General features: G+C 33.1%; 1 protein-coding gene across 6 annotated transcripts in view; it reads right to left on the bottom strand.

Annotated features, from left to right (window-relative positions):
• AGFG1 (ArfGAP with FG repeats 1) overlaps positions 1–21,384 on the bottom strand; it is an 85,748-nt gene that overhangs the window by 14,668 nt on the left and 49,696 nt on the right. For 2 of the 6 annotated variants that reach the window (XM_051983387.1, XM_051983389.1), the window contains exons 3-7: positions 18,490–18,605; positions 12,214–12,376; positions 9,272–9,428; positions 2,101–2,220; positions 1,367–1,438 (exon numbers count right to left, since the gene is read on the bottom strand). In XM_051983387.1, the coding sequence (XP_051839347.1) occupies positions 1,367–1,438; positions 2,101–2,220; positions 9,272–9,428; positions 12,214–12,376; positions 18,490–18,605 (628 nt within the window). The remainder of the gene's footprint in view (positions 1–1,366; positions 1,439–2,100; positions 2,221–9,271; positions 9,429–12,213; positions 12,377–18,489; positions 18,606–21,384) is intronic. The other 4 variants (XM_051983390.1, XM_051983391.1, XM_051983392.1 and 1 more) reach the window with 2 other exon arrangements.

The following is a 21,384-nucleotide window of genomic DNA, read 5'->3' on the forward strand; positions in this document are numbered from 1 at the left end:
TCAAGGAAGACAAATCTTAAAAGGAAAGTTCAAGAAAGGTCTCTTCTTTTCTAGGGAGCCTAAAGTATATACAGAACTCCAATAGATTTAAGGCCAGATAAACTAGACTGAATAAAGTCCACAAGGGGAAAATGGGAGGAAGGAGGAATGACTCGGGGGAGAGGGAGAAAAGTGAATCAGTAGGAAGGCATTGGAGGTGGCAAGAACCTAAAGAAGCCTGTAGAAACAATGGGGTTCCCATAACCATAGATACGGACATAACAGGCCAACTTTAGATGGAGACATCTAAAGACAGAAAACTAGAGAAACCTGGAACAACTGCCTTCAAGGAAAATATCTGGAATAAAGGAAATCGTGAGAGAGAAAGAGAAATAAGAATAAGACTTGATTTCTTGGCTCTTGGCCCACAGAATCATGCCTTTGCCTTTCAAATTATTTTAGTCAGTCTTTTGTTTTTTTCCTGAGGCAAAGAGATAGAAAACTGGTCTGAAGGTTTCATATGCCAACACTTACATTAATGGCTGTATGACCACTGAAAATGTCAATCTCCAAATAATTCTCTTAAGCTGCAGAAAGGTGTTTATTTGCTTTAGTAGGACATTCTCCTTCAGAACTCCCTACACTAATGCAATCACAGAACTTATGTTTCTCTACAGGGTTTAGTATAAAAAATGTTTAACTCCCCGAAGATAAAAATTCTGTATCACTTTCAGACTGCTAGAGAAAAAGAAGTACAAGGAAAGTTCTCTCTTCTGGCAAATCTGGAGCAGAAAAGATGGCAGGACATCATAAGGAAACTGCAGCAAGAGCATGCTTAGGCAAGAAATTAAAGGGGGCATCAGTTGAAATAAGACAGCTCTTCGTTTAGTCCGACCTGATGTCTAGCTCCTGCCAGCTATGAAATTTTTTAGGTCTCGGACAATCCAATCTCTGGTACCTACTCTTTTATAAGGCACTTAAAACTTCTATGGGCCTCAATTTCCTCATCTATAAGATCAACAGGAGTTGGACTTGGCTTTTGATTAACTTCTCAGCTCTAAATTCATAACCCCAAATAAATTTATTTTCTGAATATGTTTTCTCCAGCAATGAAATAATAAAGATAATGTTTAAATTATATAACTATTTATCTCAAAGGGCTGATTTATAAAACTTCTACCAAAATAAATTTTATTTGGTTCTCAAAAAACATCTTATTGTTTCCCCAACTGAATTTAGCAATATAGGAATGAGCTGAATAAAATTTAGAATGTGAAAATTTTAAAAGATGAACTGAGCAATGAATTGAAAAGTAAAAATAAATGAAATATTAAAGAAATATAGCACAAAACACAAGCTAGACTTCCTACATGATGTTAGGACTTACTGTGGAAAGCCTGGAGAGGAAAAGCTGAAGTAAATTCCCCATAACTGCAGCTGGATGAAAGCATTCTAAATGCTGGATGGCCAGAAATAATTTGGAGTGAATTTTGTAAAGGAAGGGAAGGAGAATGGAAAAAATAAAATTAAAAGAAAATGTTTTAACACAATGCACAAAGTTGAAAGGAAAGTAACAAGCCAAAGATTTAGGCAAATAGCAATTGTTAAATGAATTTTTAAAAATAAGAATTTGAGAAATGAATTAAGACTTTAAATACCATAGTTCCTACACACAAAGTCTTTTACAACTAAGGAGTCAATGAAAATCTTTTGTTTTCTAAGATTTTGGAGTTGAATAATTAAATTTGTTATGGTGTCAAAAAGAAATCATTTAATTTTCCTTACAGACATGAGATTAACCAAAATTAATAAACAATAAAACACAATTCAAAAAACCCTTTTACATGAAAGCTTTAATAGGTCAGAATAAACTTTTCATAGCCTTAATGTGTAGGAAAGAAAAGTGGGAGACAATGTTATGGATTATGATTTATAAAAGCGTAGGAAAAAAAAAAAAAAACTATTCATTTTAGGTTTCCCCAGAGCTACGTAATGAGGATTGTGTTAGGTAATTACATAAAATGAACTTAAGAATAATTTTTTAAAATATTTACATCTAGAAAGATTTTTTTATTTGAAACAAAAACACAAATAGTTAAGCATAATGCTATATAGCTCTACCTGTAGGTTGGGGCTGAAAAGGAGAGTGACTTGCTGTGGGGAAACCTCCAAAATTACTCGAACCACTAGACTGTCCAAATGCATCAAAGTTTGCAAAATCTGCATTTGCAGAATTCTGAGCTGTAAATGGCAAGGAACAAGACATGTTAATGAATATGGAAAAGAGAAAACAAAAGGAAACAGATGACAAATGAATATTTGGGAAAACCTTTGTGTGAACCACAATTTAAATTACATTATAAAATTAATTACTAAGCTATAGCATCAACTAATTCTAAAATTTTCAACTCAGTTTTTACTGAAACCAATTTATGCAACTTTGCCCCAAGAAATTCTAACAACAAATTTCTTGTGATGTTAAACCTTGTGAATAAGGGACATACATGCTTTGTGCAAATTGATATGGCAAATTATATGAAACTCTGAGGTTATATATGATCAAATGTAATGACAAAGCAAACATGAAGATACAATATTGCTATGTTAGCCTAATTATACAGTATGAATTAACTTAGTGGATTCATTACATAAAGTATTTTTTGTCTTATTTTTATTTAAAAAAACAAAAAAGTATGAAGAAATTAAAATAACAAAAAATCAGCAAGATAGTCACACTTCAGTGATAGTCATCCCAATTATATAAATTCTGATTGCTTTCAACTTCAAACAATTATTAGACTAAGGGATAGTAATATTTAAAAATTAAAGAGCAGAAATTTTAAAGCATCTATTTAAATTTTTTTTTTTTAATTAAGCAATCTTCCTCCAATGAAAGCATGTAAGAGAGAACAAGAAGTGGTCATAGAGTAGAGCAGATGCAGGTGTCCTATGTGGTGCAGAAGAGGACACTAAGAGAAATCCCATTCTTAAATATGCTCTTTAAAAGGGGGGGGGGGGGGGGGGGTTAAAGAGCAATTTCTTGGAGGAAGAACTTTTTTAACCTACATCTGGTTTTTTTTTGGTTAGGCCTTATCTCTCTTTTCAACCTTTGGAATTACAATGGAAAAGAGTTACTACAATACTCTGCTTATATTTTTAAACAGTCTTTCACTTTATTCCTTACCATAAATCATTTGATACTATATATACTGGCCTACTTGCAATTCATGCAATATGACATGCTATATTCTGTCTGGGCCTCTGCACTGACTAGCTCCAAATTATGGAATGTTTTACATAATGAATTTCCTAGCTTTCTTCTAAACTCCAATGAAATCTCATCTTATAAAGGCTGCTAGGTCTCCTGAGTTGCTGATGCCTTCCTCTCAGATTGCCTTCCAATTACTCTGCATTTACCTTACAAGTCATCTATATATAACCTCTCAATAGAATATACAACTTTTGCCTCTTTTTATCTTCCACACTTAATACAATACCTTGCACTTTCAAAACCAGACTCTATTCAATTTCTTCTTTCTATCCCTTTGCACAACACAATCCATTCTTAATAGCATCTCTGAGAATTGGTACTGTCCTTTCAGTGCATCTTCCTATACAAAAATGTTTTTCCAATTCCCCCCAATTGTCAGTGTCCTCTCTCACCTCAACTTCTTTTGTTTTTGCATCTCTATACACATGTGTTCTTTTGGTCCTGAAGCCTGACTTTTTAAAACTCCCTAAGAGGCGGAACAAACTTACTTTTCTATTTGTATCTACAGTCATAATATAGCACAATATTGGCATATATATATATATGTAAATGTTTAATAAATGCTTCCAACCTCCTTCTATCCTTCAATGCTTCCTTGCTTTTATTCATATTTTATCTGCCAATAGAATATAAGTTCCTTGAGGAGAGAAAATGCTCCAACTGTAGAATTTAGACAAGAACATTCATGGTAAAAAGAATAGGAGGCAGTTCTTTCAGAACATAGAAATAAAAAATAATAATGATAAATAAAACTAGCACTTATCTTTCATTTATTAGTGTAACTTGATAAGTATCATTACAAACCTCTAATATAGTTTCCTATGAAAATAAGGAGAATGTAATTTAGTTCTCAATTTAAAGCTGGAACTATATTCTCAATAAAGATTGGACTGCTTAAAATAAAATCCAAAGTTTCGAGTGATAAAAGATTCTTTACCTCTTTTTTGTGTTATCACTGACACCTCTGGCAGTCTTATGAAACTTCCTTTTTACAACCACATCTTTAAATTTATACAATAAAATACAGAGGATTATAAAGGAAACAATTTAACAGTGATTACAATACTTTTAAAAAGTAAGATAATGAACCCAAATTAAGAATCCCTGCATTCAGTGTTCTTTCAGGCCATATCCAATTATGAAATTCTCTGTATATAGACTATAAACTATATACACTAGACTATGGTCAACTTCCTTTCTGACTAGTTGGAAAGAGTAGAAAAAGACCAATGGTTGAATTCTGCCTGACATTTCCCAGCTATTATGACTCTGGCAAAAATCACTCAATCTGAGTCTCAGTTTTCTTATCTATATATGGAAAATAAAGGGTTGGTTATACTACTGAATTCACAAGACTGTTAGGAGGAAAGAGTCCAAAGAACTAAACAATACGTTGTTGATGGAGTCGTGAATTGTTTTCTTCTTAATACTCAAGAGTCAAATCGTGCGTTCTCCCTGACTATAAAAAAATGGTCTGCTATAAGCTTAGCTCCAGAAAGAAGTCAAGAAAAGTCGCATCTCCCCATTAGCTGCAGAAACGAAGGCCTACAGATATTAAATATTGCATCTACTTATAGACATTATGTAGAATATGTTGACTCTGATGAGCTCTTTTTTCTTTTCTTTTTTTTTTTTGTTGCAAGTAGTTGCTTTATAGGAGTAGAAGTGGGAGTGACAAATTCAAAGATAGGAGTTTTGTTAGATATTAACAAAAAAACCTAAAATGTTAAATCACTCAGATTAAGATTAATGAAAGTTTTTTAAATGTTAGCAGTACAACAAAGGATACTGAGACTTAAACTAATAAAGTAACTTATCTCAAAAAGAAATCCACGTTTTCTGCAGGAAAGTACATTTATATAAACATTGTTGTGGACAATTCTAATTTTAATCCATTTACTAGGTCATCAATCTATTTATGACATGATCAAATAAGCAAACAAACAAAAAAACTGGAAAAACTGGTGATGAGAGCTTTGTCGTTCAACAGTAACTTCATCTGTTCTATCCAAAATATAAAACATAAAATTAGCTCATATTACTTGCAAGGACTTCTAAAAAGGAAGATTGACTCATAATGACTCAGATTTAGAATTTAATATAAAGCAAATTATTTCTGAGCAAAACTACAGCATGCTAATGGCCCAAGGCCCAAGGGACTCTTGGGTCATTTCTTATTATTTGTAAAATATATTATTTAATATACTATTAACACATATGTGTGTATATGTGTGTATCCACAAATACATATTTATCATTTAACATTCAAGTTAACTTTTAAATGGATTAGGTAAAGGGGGAAAAAAAAAAAGACTTAAATGACAATTCACTCTTAAGATACAGAATTTATGCATTCCATGGAAACTCTCTGCTTTACAAATAATGGTGGCAATACTGTACCCTTATAGATACATGCAGACATTACATTTTCTTTCAAAAGTTGTTTTTGCTTCTATAGAAAAAGGCCCTAAAAACCTAAAATGTGTACCCACAAGAAATTCAGTATTTGACTCTCCTTAAAGGATGTTTTACATTTAAAGAGATCAATAATGTTAAATGCTAACTGAAATTCTAATCACTTGTTCAAAGTGATTCATGTTCAAAATACTTGCTCAAAAATATAAAGAAATTTGAAATGTATGAAATAATTGTTACCCTGATGTCTATGAACACTTATTTCAATTTACCATTAAAAAAAAAAAGACCAAAACATGCCTGGCACATAGGTGCTACTAAATAATATGCTACTTATAAATGCTTCTTGGTTGAATGATTTTAGAAATCTGCTATTGAACTGTTATGATGATAAACAGAGAAACACTGAAAAAATGACTACAGATTAAATCCAAATAAAGTTGAAAACTGAATTTAATTCAGCATAAAATATTATATATTATGAAAAGGAAGACAAACTTCCTGTTCAGGTTTTAAGTTATAAACATACTTTCAATTGTCAACAGCTGCATACACAAGGTAACAAAGCACTAGTCTCATTTAACAGGTAGGAACAAGAGGTATACATTCTGGTTAAAAAGAAAACTAGTACACTCTTGGGAAATCTGGAAGTAACAAACAAAATTCTTCTGGCTTTTTTGATGTTCAGAAATTATATCAACAAAAACAAAATTACTTCAGAACTTCTAATAACAGATCTCAATTCAGATGAGAATGTCCTTATCCCAAAAATTCAAGTAGCTCATCTCACAGAATTAGTGTGAAAATAAAAACAAAACAAAATTTGGAAATCACTAATTTACAAAACTCATATAAATCATGTTGTATATGATACAGGCTCCTTTTTCTTTTAGCCTCAAAATTATGACATTAAAAGACAAAGGAGCAAGAATGAGTTCTGGCCAATGCCCCTATTCATGAACAGGAAATAAAGAAAAAAAAGTACAGATTCTGAGTTGGCCCTCAAATCACAGTATGATAACAAAAAGCTTTTTTTTCTACTGGTGCTTCTCCATTGGTTTAATATCTCTTAAGGCCAATTGACCACATAAATTTGAAAGAACGTACTTTTTGAAATGGTGATGGAGTTATCTCTCCCTATCTGATTAATTTGTTTCCTTCCTCATTATCTAATACAATATTTAAATAGTACTAATGTAAGCTGCTTGATCTAGCCTAAAAAAAGTGTCGTGTTATTTAAATAGCCTGTTACCTTGACATTTGAAAGAAAAAGGAAAATCTAGATTATGTAAATTCATAATACCTACACTAAAAGGCAAACTTAGCTCAAACAATACATTAATTTCTGAAAGTTTCCAATACATGAATAGACCTAGAGAAATTTAAGAATAGTTTAAATGACAGTATATATAGGAAAGGTGATGTGGAGACTAAACTAAAAACAATTCACTAAATAAAAAGACCTTAGGGCTAGACAAGGTCTTCTTTAGCCCAATATATGGTATTGGAGCCCAGAATCTAAAAAGATTACCATACACCAAAAAATAAATCTATTATCTAGATTTTCAAAATAAAAAATTTTTGTTGGTGGAATTGTGAATACATCCAGCCATTCTGGAGAGCAATTTGGAACTGTGATCAAAAAGTTATCAAACTGTGCATACCCTTTGACCCAGCAGTGTTACTACTGGGCTTATATCCCAAAGAGATCTTAAAGAAGGGAAAGGGACCTATATGTGCAAGAATGTTTGTGGCAGCCCTGTTTGTAGTGGCTAGAAAGTGGAAAATGAATGGATGCCCATCAATTGGAGAATGGTTGAGTAAATTGTGGTATATGAACGTTAAGGGGAATATTATTGTTCTGTAAGAAATGACCAGCAGGATGAATACAGAGAGGACTGGCGAGACTTACATGAACTGATGCTAAGTGAAATGAACAGAACCAGGAGATCATTATATACCTCAACAATGATACTGTTTGAGGATGTATTCTGATGGAAGTGGATCTCTTCGATAAAGAGAGCTAATTCAGTTTCAAATTCAGATCAAATTCAGAGCAAAGATGGACAGAAGCAGCTACACCCAAAGAAAGAACACTGGGAAATGAATATAAACTGCTTGCATTTTTGAAGAAAGAACACTGGGAAATGAATATAAACTGCATTTTTGTTTTTCTTCCCGGGTTATTTATATTTATACCTTCTGAATCCAACTCTTCCTGTGCAAGAAGAGAACTGTTCAGTTCTGCACACATATATTGTATCTAGGATATACTATAACCTATTTAACATGTATAGGACTGCTTGCCATCTGGGAGAGGGGGTGGAGGGAGGGAGAGGAAAAATCGGAACAAAAGTGAATGCAAGGGATAATGTTGTAAAAAATTACCCTGGGATGGGTTCTGTCAATTAAAAATTATTAAAAAAAAAAAAAAAAAAAGAAAGAAAGAAACAACCAACAGGATGATTTCAGAAAGGCCTGGACAGACTTACACAAACTGATGCCAAGTGAAATCCCAGGAGATCATTATATATTTCAACAACAATACTATATGATGAATCAATTCTGATGGACCTAGCCATCTTCAGCAGTGAGATGAACCAAATCAGTTCTAATGGAGCAGTAATGAACAAACCAGCTACACCCAGCGAAAGAACTCTGAGAGATGACTAAGAACTATTACATCGAAATCCCAATCCCTTTATTTTTGCCTGCTTGCATTTTTGATTTCCTTCACAGGCTAACTGTACAATATTTCGCAGTCTGATTCTTTTTGTACAGCAAAATAATGGTTTGGACATATATACCTATTTTGTATTTAATTTATACTCTAATAATTATATTTAACATGTATTGGTCATCCTACCATCTAGGGGAGGGAGTGGGGGGAAGGAGGGGAAAAATTGGAACAAAAGGTTTGACAATTGTCAATGCTGTAAAATTACCCATGCATATAACTTGTAAATAAAAAGCTATTAAAGTTTTAAAAAATAATTTTTAAAGATTCACTTTTGTCTTTGATTTTAACATTCATTACTAAAGGAAAATTTTTGCCTAATTTTCAATCTCAAATTAAATCCCTTTAATTCTTTAGTAACCTTCTATTCATCAAAGTCCTTCCACAAAATAGTCCAATATCAACAATAGTTAAAATATACAAAAAGAACTTCTTTACATTTCAACTACTTTAAAATTTCCTTTAAAATGGATAATGCAAATTTTAGTGATGATTTGTTTGATGAAACTGATAAACTAAAACCTGAACTGGAATGACTAACATAACACAACAAACTTAAATGTATTAAAATCAGTGAATTATTTGTATTGAAAAATATATGTCCATGTATACATATATGTATTTAACTTATACTTTAACATATTTAACACGTATTGGTCAACCTGCCATCTGGGGGAAGGAGGGAAAAAGTTGGAACAAAAGGATTTGCAACTGTCAATGCTGAAAAATTACTTATGCATATATCTTGTAAATAAAAAGCTATAATAATTAAAAATTAAGTTAAATTTTAAAAAAAGAAAATATATGTCCAGAAAGAACACTTCTTAACACATTATATATTTGAGGCAGCTATCAAACAAAAAGCTTACCTGTATGACTATTGAAATGTGCAAAGTTAGCAAAATTTGCTGTAGCAGTTGACTGTGGAGCTGGAGCAGCAAAGATGTCTGAGCCAAGGTCACTCAAGAGGTCAAATTGCTTCTTTTCTTGCTGCTGCTGTCCTTGAGCGCGAACTACAACAGGGGACTACAGAAATATACCAGCTATAAAGAAAAATATCATCTCCAAATTGCTCTAACAAAATTTTTAGATACGATTATTATCTCTAATCCACAAAATTTAAGGTTTAAGACCAAGTAATTGCAAGTAGATTTTTTGTTTTAATCACTCTTTCATACAAATAATAGTCAAAAAGAATCTGTCAAACAGCAAAATTTGAATGAATTGTAAAACTTGCCATAGTATGGACTGACTTATAGCACATTGACAGAATACATGACAGATGATTAAAACAAGCTACAGATACTGAGTTACCCAAATTGTCACAACTAAAGAATGGCAAAGTCAAAACTAAAGCCTTCTGACTTCATTATTATAGCACGACATTGTAAGTCCATACTACAAGACTGCATTTTAGTCAGGACCATACTATGCAAAAGATAATCTCTGTGGACATTCTATCATAAGAAAAAAGGATGATACTGAAGACTTTTTTCCCCTCTCCAGAGCTGTGAGCGGGGGGGAGACGGGGAGGGTGGTGCCAAGGGAGGAACATAGACTCAAAATACTCTTTTGTCAGAGTTTGAATTAATTTTTTGAAATTTTTTTGAAAAAAATTTTTTTTTAAAGTTCGTTATTTTCCAACAATACAAGTTGGAAACTGTCCTATTCTACTGTAAGGTTGTAAAGGCAATGTGCTGATAGATAACTCTGGTTTCTATCATGAACTGAAGCCATACCAAATTTCTACATCATAAGAGAATCTCAGAATTTGAAGAGACTTCAGAATCACCTATAAGTTATAAATAAAAATTCTACCTTTCAGTTTATACAACACTAAATCAGCAAAAAACTGATACAAGGCCACAAGGAAGAAAAGTTTCTTCATTCCACAAAAATCCTGGAATTTTTAATGATCAAAATCAATAGCACATCAAGCCCATTCTTGATTATACTGAAGAACTGAGACAGTACTTTAATAAAAACAATTCCTCTCAGTAAATCCTGCACTTTCCCAGATTATTCTATAATCTCCTTTACTAGATCTTAGGTCAGGCTACATTCACACAAGTGTTCCTCAAGATTCTGTTCTGGATCCTCTTCCCACCATTTGATTTTACTTTCAGCTCCCAAAGATGCAATTATGAGTTCTAGGATGACAATTCTCAAATCTACTTAGCCAGCCCTAACATTTCTCCTGATTAGCAGTCTTGAATCTCCAGCTATTTATTACACATTGCAACCTGCTTGTCTTAAACTCAACATGCCCCAAAGTGAATTTATCGTCCTCAACTCCTTATCCTCTCTAATATCTTTTGTAGAGATTCCCTTTTTATCTATGACACAGACACACCAGTGCAGACTCATCTCTTCAGGTATGGACTATGACCATAGCCTGCTGGAGGTTCTGCCTGCCTTAAGCCTCTCCCCACTACAGTCTATTTTCTATTCAGTTGTCAAATTAATCTTTCTAAAGCTAAGTTAGATATGACCACATAATTCCCTATTCCATAAAATCATCTGGCTTTCCAAGTCCTTCATGAATTGCTTCTCCCACCTCAGACAACACTGGATGTTCCTCACAAAAATTTCTCCCTACTTCCCAAATTCATGTTCTTTCACTGGCTGTCCCACTGGCCTCTGATTCTCCCCCTCCTCATCTCCAAGAGTCAGCTAAAATCCACCCTTCAAGAAACCTTTCCAATACTGTCTCCCCATTGAACACTTCCCACGTGTCCTGTGTGCATCCTCTTTGTCTCCCATGTTGGACTGTGAATTTATGAAACATAGGTAATGTCTTTCACCTTTCTTGTCACCTTTAGCCCACAGCTTAAGTGGGCAGCATGTCAGACTTAGAGTTTGCTCAAACACTGAAAAAGGTCTTTCCCCTCCCTGGACCTCAGTTTTCTCATCAATAAAAATTTCAAACTAGATATTCCAGATTCCCTATTCTAAATTCTATGATCTTATGAAAGGATTATAATATAATATTAGACAGACCTTTGTGATTACTAGAAATAACAAAACCAAACCCATTCAATCCAAGATGCATTGGGGGTGGGTGGGGAGGAGTATAAAAATAGCCCCATGATTTAGAAACATAAAATTCTGACCCTGAAATAGACCCGGAAAAATTACTTGGGTAAATCAACCAAATAACCTAAGTCTCAGTGTGCTCATATATAAATTGCGAATAATGCCTATGTTTCATTCATGCCATTTATTACATATTTCCCTTGGAACCCTTTTCTCCTAGCCTATTAAAATTCTTGAAAACTGGTAGACAGATTTGGAAAAAAATATATAGATTTAGATAAGAATCTTAAGACTATATACTAAACCTCAAATACATTGCCTAAATATAAAAGGTCACTTTTTTTTTAATTTCAGAAAATCAAGAAGTATCTTGCAAAAGTATGATTTAACCAATTTTAACCAACTAAAATAGTCATTAATGGCCACAAAACATTTAATATTTTGAAGTTTCTTTTACAATAAAATTAATATAGCTACACAAAAGTTGTACTATGTTTTTACAGCTTTTGGAGGCAACTGAATAAAAATATTTATCTCCTATACTTAAGGACAAAAGGTTAAAAACATCTACATTTGATGACCCTCAATTCTAACTATGTATATACACTGTGTAATTGAACCTTAGGACATTATACTGTGAGCATTAGTAACCATTTAATTAACAACAATAAGAAAAACAATGGTGTTTCAAACATTTCCCATTGTGGTATTTATTCTACCTTAAAGCATAAATCATAAAAAAAAAAAAAAAAAAAAAAAAAAAAAAACTACTCACTTGGCTGGGTGTGCCCTTATTCAAGTGTAGGGCTGGTGCTGTCTCTCCTAAAAGCGATTTAAGTGGTTTGACCTCAGGTGTGCTGCTTGTACTACTAGCAGAAGACCCAGATATAGATGCATGGACAGATGCTACAACTTTTGCTTGTTCAGGAGGAACATACCTAAATAAAACATCAAGTATTAGAATTGACACAATCTTTTAAGTTTAAAAGTCAAAGAAATGTTGTTTCTACATAATTGGATTAAATAATGCTAAGGATTATACAAATACTAAAATACAAGAAGTAAACTTATCAAAGTTTTACTTTTTTTTAAAGTAACCTTTTTTGATCAAACCAGCATTCCTTCAAAAGTATATGGATGTAGCTAAATAACATGTACATATATATATATATATATATATATATATATATATATAGAAAACTAGAAAGCCAAATGCATTGAAAAATCTTGTTAAAAATATTTCCAATGTGTATTAATGAAATTTCCTTCTGTGGTGTGATAAATCTTTAATGTAAAATTTCTTCTAATTCTTTAAGATTACTGAAATCGGCTTGCAATGATATGATACATGATTGTGAAATGTCAAATTATTTTGTAACTAATCATAAATTCTATCAACCAAACCAAGTCAATATACATATTTAGATTCAGAGATTTTAATATACAGGTGGCAGAGGAAAGCAAAAAGTGTGTTAGAAAATAAAGTTAAGGAATAAGAAATAAAAAGAAAATACTCAAACTATTTAAGAGACTTGTTTTGTTCTTGAAGTTTGTTTTTTTTTTAATAAAAAGATACTTGTAAAACAGGTCACCCCAAAACAAGCCTAAAAATTGTTTCAAAATTAAATCTAAGAAAATCGTCTTCCATATATATGTTATAACACAAGCACATACATGCACACGGGAAATATGGCTTGGGAGCAGCACATGAATTGTGAGGAGGATTGGAGCTGATGGGTTAACAAGAAAATGTTCCTGTTTTGGTGAGAAAGATTGGAAGGTGTGGCTTCATTTCTCATTATGCTAAGAGTTCCTAGGTCTTGAGAAGAAACAAGACATGAGTCAATACTGGAGAAAGAAGACAGGATGATGATTCAAGCTGAGCAAGAGCCAAGCTGAGCAGACTGCCTGCATATCAGAAATATTTCTTATAAGAAGCCAAGAGGAAGCACTTTATGAGGAAGGGGGAAGGGAAAAAGACAAGGGGAGAAAAGAAGGAAGATAGAGGGGTGGAGAAGGGAGAAAAGGAGGAAAAGGGAAGAAGGATAGGAATATTTGTCAGGTTAAAAAATGACTAATTAGGAGAACTGTAGAAAATAGTGCAAAGTAAGTTCATATATAAAGATAAACACACACACACACACACACACACACACACGCACTCCAAACATAATTATGTTCAATGGGTACTCGTATTAAAATCAAGCAAAAAAAAAAAAATTTATACACTTGTAAAAAAGTTTTCACCAATACAGATTTCCTACAATGAAATTTTTCATGTACATAGAATACTGCAGATTGTACTGAGTCACAATATAATATACAGCTTCTGCAATAAGATTCATGGTTACTGGCCAAACATAGTCACGCGTATATGTGTATGTGTGCATATGCACAAGCACAACCATGCATGTGTCTGTGTGCATCCTTTGGAGAGAAATTACTGGATGAGCAACTAAATTGCAATTGGGAAACTACAGCATCTCTGACACAAAATCCCCTGTTTTTAAAAGCAACATTCCCTGTTGATGTTATTTTGAGACATCATTTCCACAATCTTCAGGAACTCACAACTGGAGATGGAGTAGCAGGCAATGAAAAAACACATAGTAAGTACCAACAACAGAATCATAGATTGACTCCTGAAAAGGAATTCTAAAGGCCAGATTCCAACCTTTTACAGAAGAGGAAATTCAGGCACAAATGGATTAAACGACGTAGGGTTACATCTGAAGCAGAATCTGGACCTTAGTGTTTTGATTCCAAGGCATTTTTCCACTATGTATGAGAATGATGCCAATAATGATGGAGCTAACCTAATCACATGGCAAATGAGTACTAAGACACAAATGGGAGTCCTATTAGATTTCTTCACAGAGTAAGCTCCATTTTCAAACTCTGTAACTGCAAGGCCAATCTTTTGTCTGGAATTCACTCCTCTCCACTCTCTAACCTAATTACTAATTCCTAATTTTCTTCAAGTCTTAATTATCACTTCCTGATGTTCCTAGTAGCTGACAAATCCTCCAAGACTTCTGCAGGGTGTTCCAAAAGTCTTCATAGAGTTCTAACTTAAAACTGGAGAAAAGCTTATATATTTTTATTTCTCTACAAATCCACAAGTAATGGGGCAGTTAGGTGGCACAGTGGATAGACAGCCTACTCTTCCTGCATTCAAATCTGGCCTCAGACATGAGCTCTATGCCCCTGGGCAAGTCATTTAGCTCCTGTTTGCCTCAGTTTGCCCATCTGTAAAATGAGGTGGAGAAGAACATACCATTCCAGTATCTTTGCCAAGAAAACCCCAAAGGGGTCAAGAAGAGCTGAATACAAGTGAATCAATTGAATAACAAGCAGCACATGTAGTAGCACCCAATGGAATCTAGGTTCCTTGATTATTTTATTTTTGATTCTGTATCCCAGTATCAGCATCTTAATAAAGAGTAAATATTTAACATATTTATCATTTTAGGAGGTATTCTACTAGATTCTTCTCCTGATATTTTCTTTTTAGTAGAATCATGCGACTGCAGAGTAATCACTTAATTGGAAGTTAGATAAAGGAGCTTCTTAATTGCATAGTTAGATTTTGAAATATAAAAATTGTTAGTACTTGTGAAGTTAGGAAAAACAGTATTGTAATTTGAGCTCTGAAAATGTATCTACCACAACTTTGTATTGGGAATACAGATCTCATTCCTTATTTTAACTTTTGATAGCACATAAACTATATATAAAAGCAACTTGATGTTATTTGTGAATTTGTGAATACTTGTAGAATTGACTTTAGAAACACAAATGAGCATGACTATTTCAATAAAAATATATTTTCATGTATCATGAAATATTTTTTTATTTTTCCCCAAATCACATAAAAATGAAAAAAATATTCTTAGTGTGCCTTACAAAAACAGGCAGTTAGTCAGTGGTTTTGATCTCTGACTAGAGGGAGATATCTAACATAAATAAAACACTTTGCTAATAGAACATAAACACCCACAATCAGGATTGGTGATGAGGAAGTTGCTACTCTCAAAAATAAAAGGAAAGTTAAGAGATAATGAATAATGAATTCATCCCCCCCAAACACCTATCTTACTTTTGAAGGCAAAGCCATCCTCCCACCATCCTCAGGCTCACAACCTAAAAGGCATCCTGGTTTCTTCCTTATCTCTCCCACCCATTACTATGCAGTAGTCAAGGCCATAGAGTTCAAGTTTGCTACATCATTTGAATACCTCGCCGATCTCTTTCTCCCTCCTAAGGCTCCACCCACCCTGGTGAATAAGCTAAGTTTTAAGACTTCAACTGAATATCCAGACTGAAATGTGTGAGGGCAGAGATGTAAGATTGGAAGTCAGAGAATTGGAGGCAGAAGCAGTCCTATGACTCATCAGAATAGAGATAGTAATTAAATAAATAGGAACTGATGAGATTACTAAATGAAGTGGTTTGGGGAGAGAAGAGAGGGCCTAAAATCTGAAGGTGAATGTGGAGGATACCTTAATTCTTTTCCTAGCCTTGGCTGCCATAATTCAAAACATCATATAACAACCTTTAGAGCTACATTCATTTGACCTTTACTCATTATCCACTGTCTAAGAGGCAAGGAATTGGAATATTTCTATTTCCCCATTGACACTTTCAAGTTTCCCTTCTATATCAATCACTGAGTTTGAAGTTCAGGCAATCCGCCCAATCAAAATCATGGTAATTTTTTGTTTATATACCTTTGGGTCACTAGACCTCCTTCCTTCTTCAAGGGGTTCCATGAAGTAGCACACAATTCCATAGGATTGTGTCTTTGGTCAAGTTAATGACTCTAATCAACTATAATAAAGTAGAGCCAGAGTCTTCTTAGGAGTTCAATTTTAGATCCAGTTCACTGCCCGGGAGTAATGTCTGCCTGACATATATGTGCTGAAAGACTAATTCTGTGTGTTATCCATCTCATTGTATGTATCACAATATATATTCTTCATCTACTTGATTTTTCCTTTGTGGATAATTGAATTGTATTCTGTTGATTGATTTTGGAACTCACCTTGGATTGAACATTTGTATATGTATATTAAAGAAATCAGCACAACAGGAACATTAGAGGAATGCTACTTTCATTTGGCATGTATATCTTGCCACTGGACTAAGATAACTCCAGAGGAGAGAGTGAACCTGGTGAGGTTGCACGGTGCTCCCTCATGAAATCCAATTTACTTACCAGGTATGGCTTTAACTTCCTAATGCCATAGTCCTTTTCAGGAATAAAGGACAAGCAAAAGGAGCTGCCCCACTGGGGACCTAATCGTCCACTTCTAGTTGGACAACGCAGCTTATTTCATTTTTTTCCTTTCCTTTTCTTCTTTTCTCTTTTTCTTTCCTTTCTTTCTTCTTTCTCTTCTTTTCTTCTCTCCCTTTCTCTATATCCTTCTACTGCTTCACAATGTTTAAAGAGGCAAAACTCCTCATAATCTTTCAGTATTTTCTTCCATAAGATTTAATAAATGAGTTTACATACTAAACTTGTGGTGTCCTTGGTAAGGAAAACAAATGTTTGTTGGCTCAAGCAGTTCCTAAGATTTTTAGTTTCCTTAATGTAGCAATTGAGCTTTATCTACTAAACATCTTTTAAAAAATGACAGTAATTTGTTAATTCTCTTAAGTCTGTTTTTTGTCCATTTTCCTTTGTTCTTTCTTAATGGTGGTCCTTTTTGTAAATACTTATGAGCACTGCAATGTAAGTTTTCCTTTGAAATGTTTGTTGTCTTTGTTATTTACCCTGTTCTGATTTTTAGATAATGCTTTCCTTTATCAAACTGAAATCAGTTTGTAACTGCCACCCTTGATCCTGGGGAAAAACTGAATTATACCCATCTTTACTTTATTTTTATAAAAGTCATGAAGCAGAGGAGTTACAGCAAAATGAAAAGATGGCTCACAGATTCCCTTTTAAGAGACAAATAATGGGTATTTTCAGAATTGTTTTTTATCTTGTTTCAAACAGTTTCTGGGATAATGAGCTCCCCATCTTTGGAAGTCTTCAAAATGAGCCTCAATGACCACTTATTGGGGATAGTAAAGCAATGATTCCTTCTCCAACAATGAATTGGACTAGATGATCTTTGAAACATACCAACAACCCTAAGATGAATGGGGAACACTAGAGTAGGGAAGAGTATATGCAGCAAAAGATAACTGAAAGATAGATCCAGAAAGGAGGCAGTTAATCTAAAGCTATGAGGAAGAAACTATTCCTTTGGCTAGGCCCAAAAAAGTAAGTTCTAGACTTGAAGAGCAAAGAATCTATAGAAATATAGTAGTCACCTACTCCAACAACTGACAAGGACCATACTACTATCTTTGGAGAAAAGTAAAACAATTACATTTCTTTTAAAATACTTACCTAACAATTTTTTATAATTCAAAATGACTTTAATTTGTAAAACTCTAAAGTTCTATTTTGATGCCTTTACCATGGCATCAAGATAACCTTGTAGGTGATATAAATGAGGCTCAAAATCTTGACTATCCTATCCAAATTGAAAAGTTTCAAGTCTGAATCCAGTAATGGATTTGAAGCTTTATTTATTCTCAAGGTCTAGGTCAGAAGAGTTCATCAAAAGACTAACCCAGAGAAATGAATGTGAACTATTTGCATTTTTGATTTTCTTCCCAAGTTATTTTTACCTTCTGAATCCAATTCTCCCTGTGCAGCGGGAGAACTGTTCGGTTCTGCAAATATGTATTGTATCTAGGATATACTGCAACATATTTAACATATATAGGACTGCTTGCCATCTGGGGGGGGGGGAGGAGGGAGGGAGGGGAAAAAACGAAACATAAGTGATTGCAAGGGATAATGTCGTGTAAAAATTATCCTGGCATGGATTCTGTCAATACAAAGTTATTATTAAATAAAATAAAATTAAAAAAAAAAAAAAAAAAAAGACTAACCCAGAGCATCTCATGAAACCATCTATTTGGATACAATAACAAGAACTCACTCTGAAGAAATCATGTATCATTTGAATTTAGTAAAGTAATAGTCACTTACCATCTTTTCTTTTCATATTTTTCTTGTAGAAACTCTTTCACTTTTTGTGGATCCCTAAAGTCTGGAATTGCTGAAGATCTATCATCAAACAATCCTAGCCAAATTTGTTTACACACCTGTAAAAAGAAAGACAAGAAAAGTACAGTGTTTTTATTGTTAAAATTTTATATAGGGAATAACAAATGTTTTATATAACATATGTACACACACATACAAGACATACACAGTAAAAGTCACTTCTCAGTAGAAAAGTGGCCAAAGGATAGTTCTCAATGCATGCAATGCAATGACATGAAAGAAGGTTCCCAACATTTTAATAGAGAAATGTATACTGAAACAACTGTGAGGTTTCATCTTATACTCTACAAATTGATAAAGATACCAAAAGATATGAATAGTCCACATTAGAGGTATTATGGGAAGACAAGAATACTAATGTGATAATTGATGGAGCCACACACCAAAGCTGTAAGCATTTTAGAAAATAATTTGAATTTATGAAAATAAAGTGATTAAAATGTTCAGGTCCTTTGACCAAGATAATTCACCACTGTAATCAGTGACAAGAAAATCTTTATATGCAGTTATACTGAATATAAAGAAGCATTTTAGAAGCATTTTTTTGATAGCTAAGAACTGGAAACCAGTAAAGATAACCATGAATATACATTGTAAACAAAATTAAAAAAAAAAAAAAAACACCACCAAAAAAATAGTGAATGCTCCAAATCACCAAAAAAAAAAAAAAAAAAAAAAAAAAAAAAAAAGCTTTAAGAAGCAATATAAATAATCCATTCCTTTGAGGAAATGAAACACCAAAAAGTATGATTTATTGGACATGTTTTAAGACTTTTTCCACTGTGCTGATCAGGTTTTTTTCCTGATTATTGTTTGTCCTCAAAACTATTATTTGTTTTATATGGGATGGCCCTCTAGGAGAAGGAGAAATATCAGAGGGCATTTTGGTGAGATTATATATCCACCAATAAAAATTTTATTTAAAAATCTAGGTCTCATAATCTTCCTCTATAAAATAGGGACAATAATACGTTACTGTGCACAAAGACATTAGGTCAAATGTTTTCAAGATCCCTTCCAGCTTTAAAGTTCTATGATTCTAACTTCAAACTCTCAATTAACAAATATTTATGAAGCACCAAGCTAACAAATTACTAGAATCACATGAGACGTCAGAAGCTCAAATAATACAAACTTCTTTGTAAATATACATAAACTGAAGAATGAGAGGTTAAGTTAAATATGGCCATGATGAAACTACCAGTTAATAACAGAGATGGGATGAGATCCTAAGCCTTCTGACTTGGCTGAGTAGACAATTAGCTTCTGTTCCAAACGGCTAGATAAGACCAGAAAAACATTATTTTTTTATTAAATAAATAATAGAGAATGTGGATAGGAAAGATTAGAATTTGGTAATGTATGTAATGCCATATTTAACTAAATACTTTTCAATAATAGCTTGAAAAAAATATGAAAAGGGCACAAGTAGAATTTCACAATACAGAGAATACAAGATCCTGCTGTATTAATTTTTTATTGTTTATTTTTTTAAAAAGCATTTGTTGTATTTTCTTGCATTTTGTTTTCTTTCTCAGTTTTTCTTTTTCTACATTCTTGATCTGATTTTTCTTATGCCACAAGATAAATGTATAAATATGTATACATATATTGGATCCAACATGTATTTCAACATATTTAACATGTATTGCACTACCTGCCAGCTCAAGAGGAGGTAGGGAGCAGGAGGGGAAAATTTGCAACAAAAGGTTATGCAAGGGTCAATGTCGGGAAAATTATCCATGCATATGCTTTGTAAATAAAAAGCTTTAATAAAAATGTTTTAAAAAGAAGCATTTGACTTATTTCCTAGATTATTTTATTATGTCCACTTCTATCATCTTCATCATCCCCCTGTGCCTCTAGGTCCTTAGACTTGAATAAGTCAATTTTTGCTTTTTCTCAAAAGGACTCCACTCTACTGCATAAGCACTTCCACACCAAACACCAGGCAACATATTCCAAAAGTACTTTTCATTACTTTTTTACATAGTGCTGTGCATAAGTAAATACCTAGCAAATAACCTATGAAGTAAAATGCCACTATAAAACTCTCTTTCCTAACAAGGAGTTTCTTATGCAATGATGTATTTCATGCACTTTATAGTCAATTTTATGACTATGAAGATACGGTCAGCAATTTGTAAAAACCAGTCACTAAATTCAAAATGAATAAAGTTAATTTTCACAAAAGTTTTATAAAAAAATTTTTTTTATAAAAATGATCAAGAAAATGAATATACAAATTGGTAATTGCTTTTCTGGGGCAGAAAGCAGTTTATCACCTCTGATCCTTTCCCCCTTTTTCAATAATCTCTCAAATCTTTTTTAAAATTTTGTTATTTTAGCATGGCTTTCCTCCAAGGATGTGACTTTGTCTGGACTTCTGGCCAATCTTCCTAATAGTTAGCACTCGTAGGCCTGAAGTGTTATGATACATGTATAGCGATTCTTCTGTCATTGATGATAAAAATTTATAGAGAAGTGATGATGTTTTTTTTTCATTTTATGCATTGTCCCTTTTTGTTAGTTTCTTTAATGAACATTCTTGGGATGTGGCTTATATGGATTTTATGCCAAGCTTCCACAGCTTTTTTTCTTTTCAAAGGTGATACTGCTCATCTTGCCCTATCCTTTTCTTATGTTTTACAAATGAGATTATATCCTAAATCAGTTGTCCTTAGCTATCATCCCTCAAGATGGCAAGGAGACAACTGTTTACTGGCCACAACAGTTTGGGGGCTCTTTTGGCCTCACTTTTTTATATTAATAATAATATATCTTCAGAAAACAGGGAAAAATTAATGTCAATATCTT

Source organism: Antechinus flavipes, chromosome 3, assembly GCF_016432865.1.
Source record: "Antechinus flavipes isolate AdamAnt ecotype Samford, QLD, Australia chromosome 3, AdamAnt_v2, whole genome shotgun sequence".
NCBI classification, from domain to species: Eukaryota; Metazoa; Chordata; class Mammalia; order Dasyuromorphia; family Dasyuridae; genus Antechinus; species Antechinus flavipes.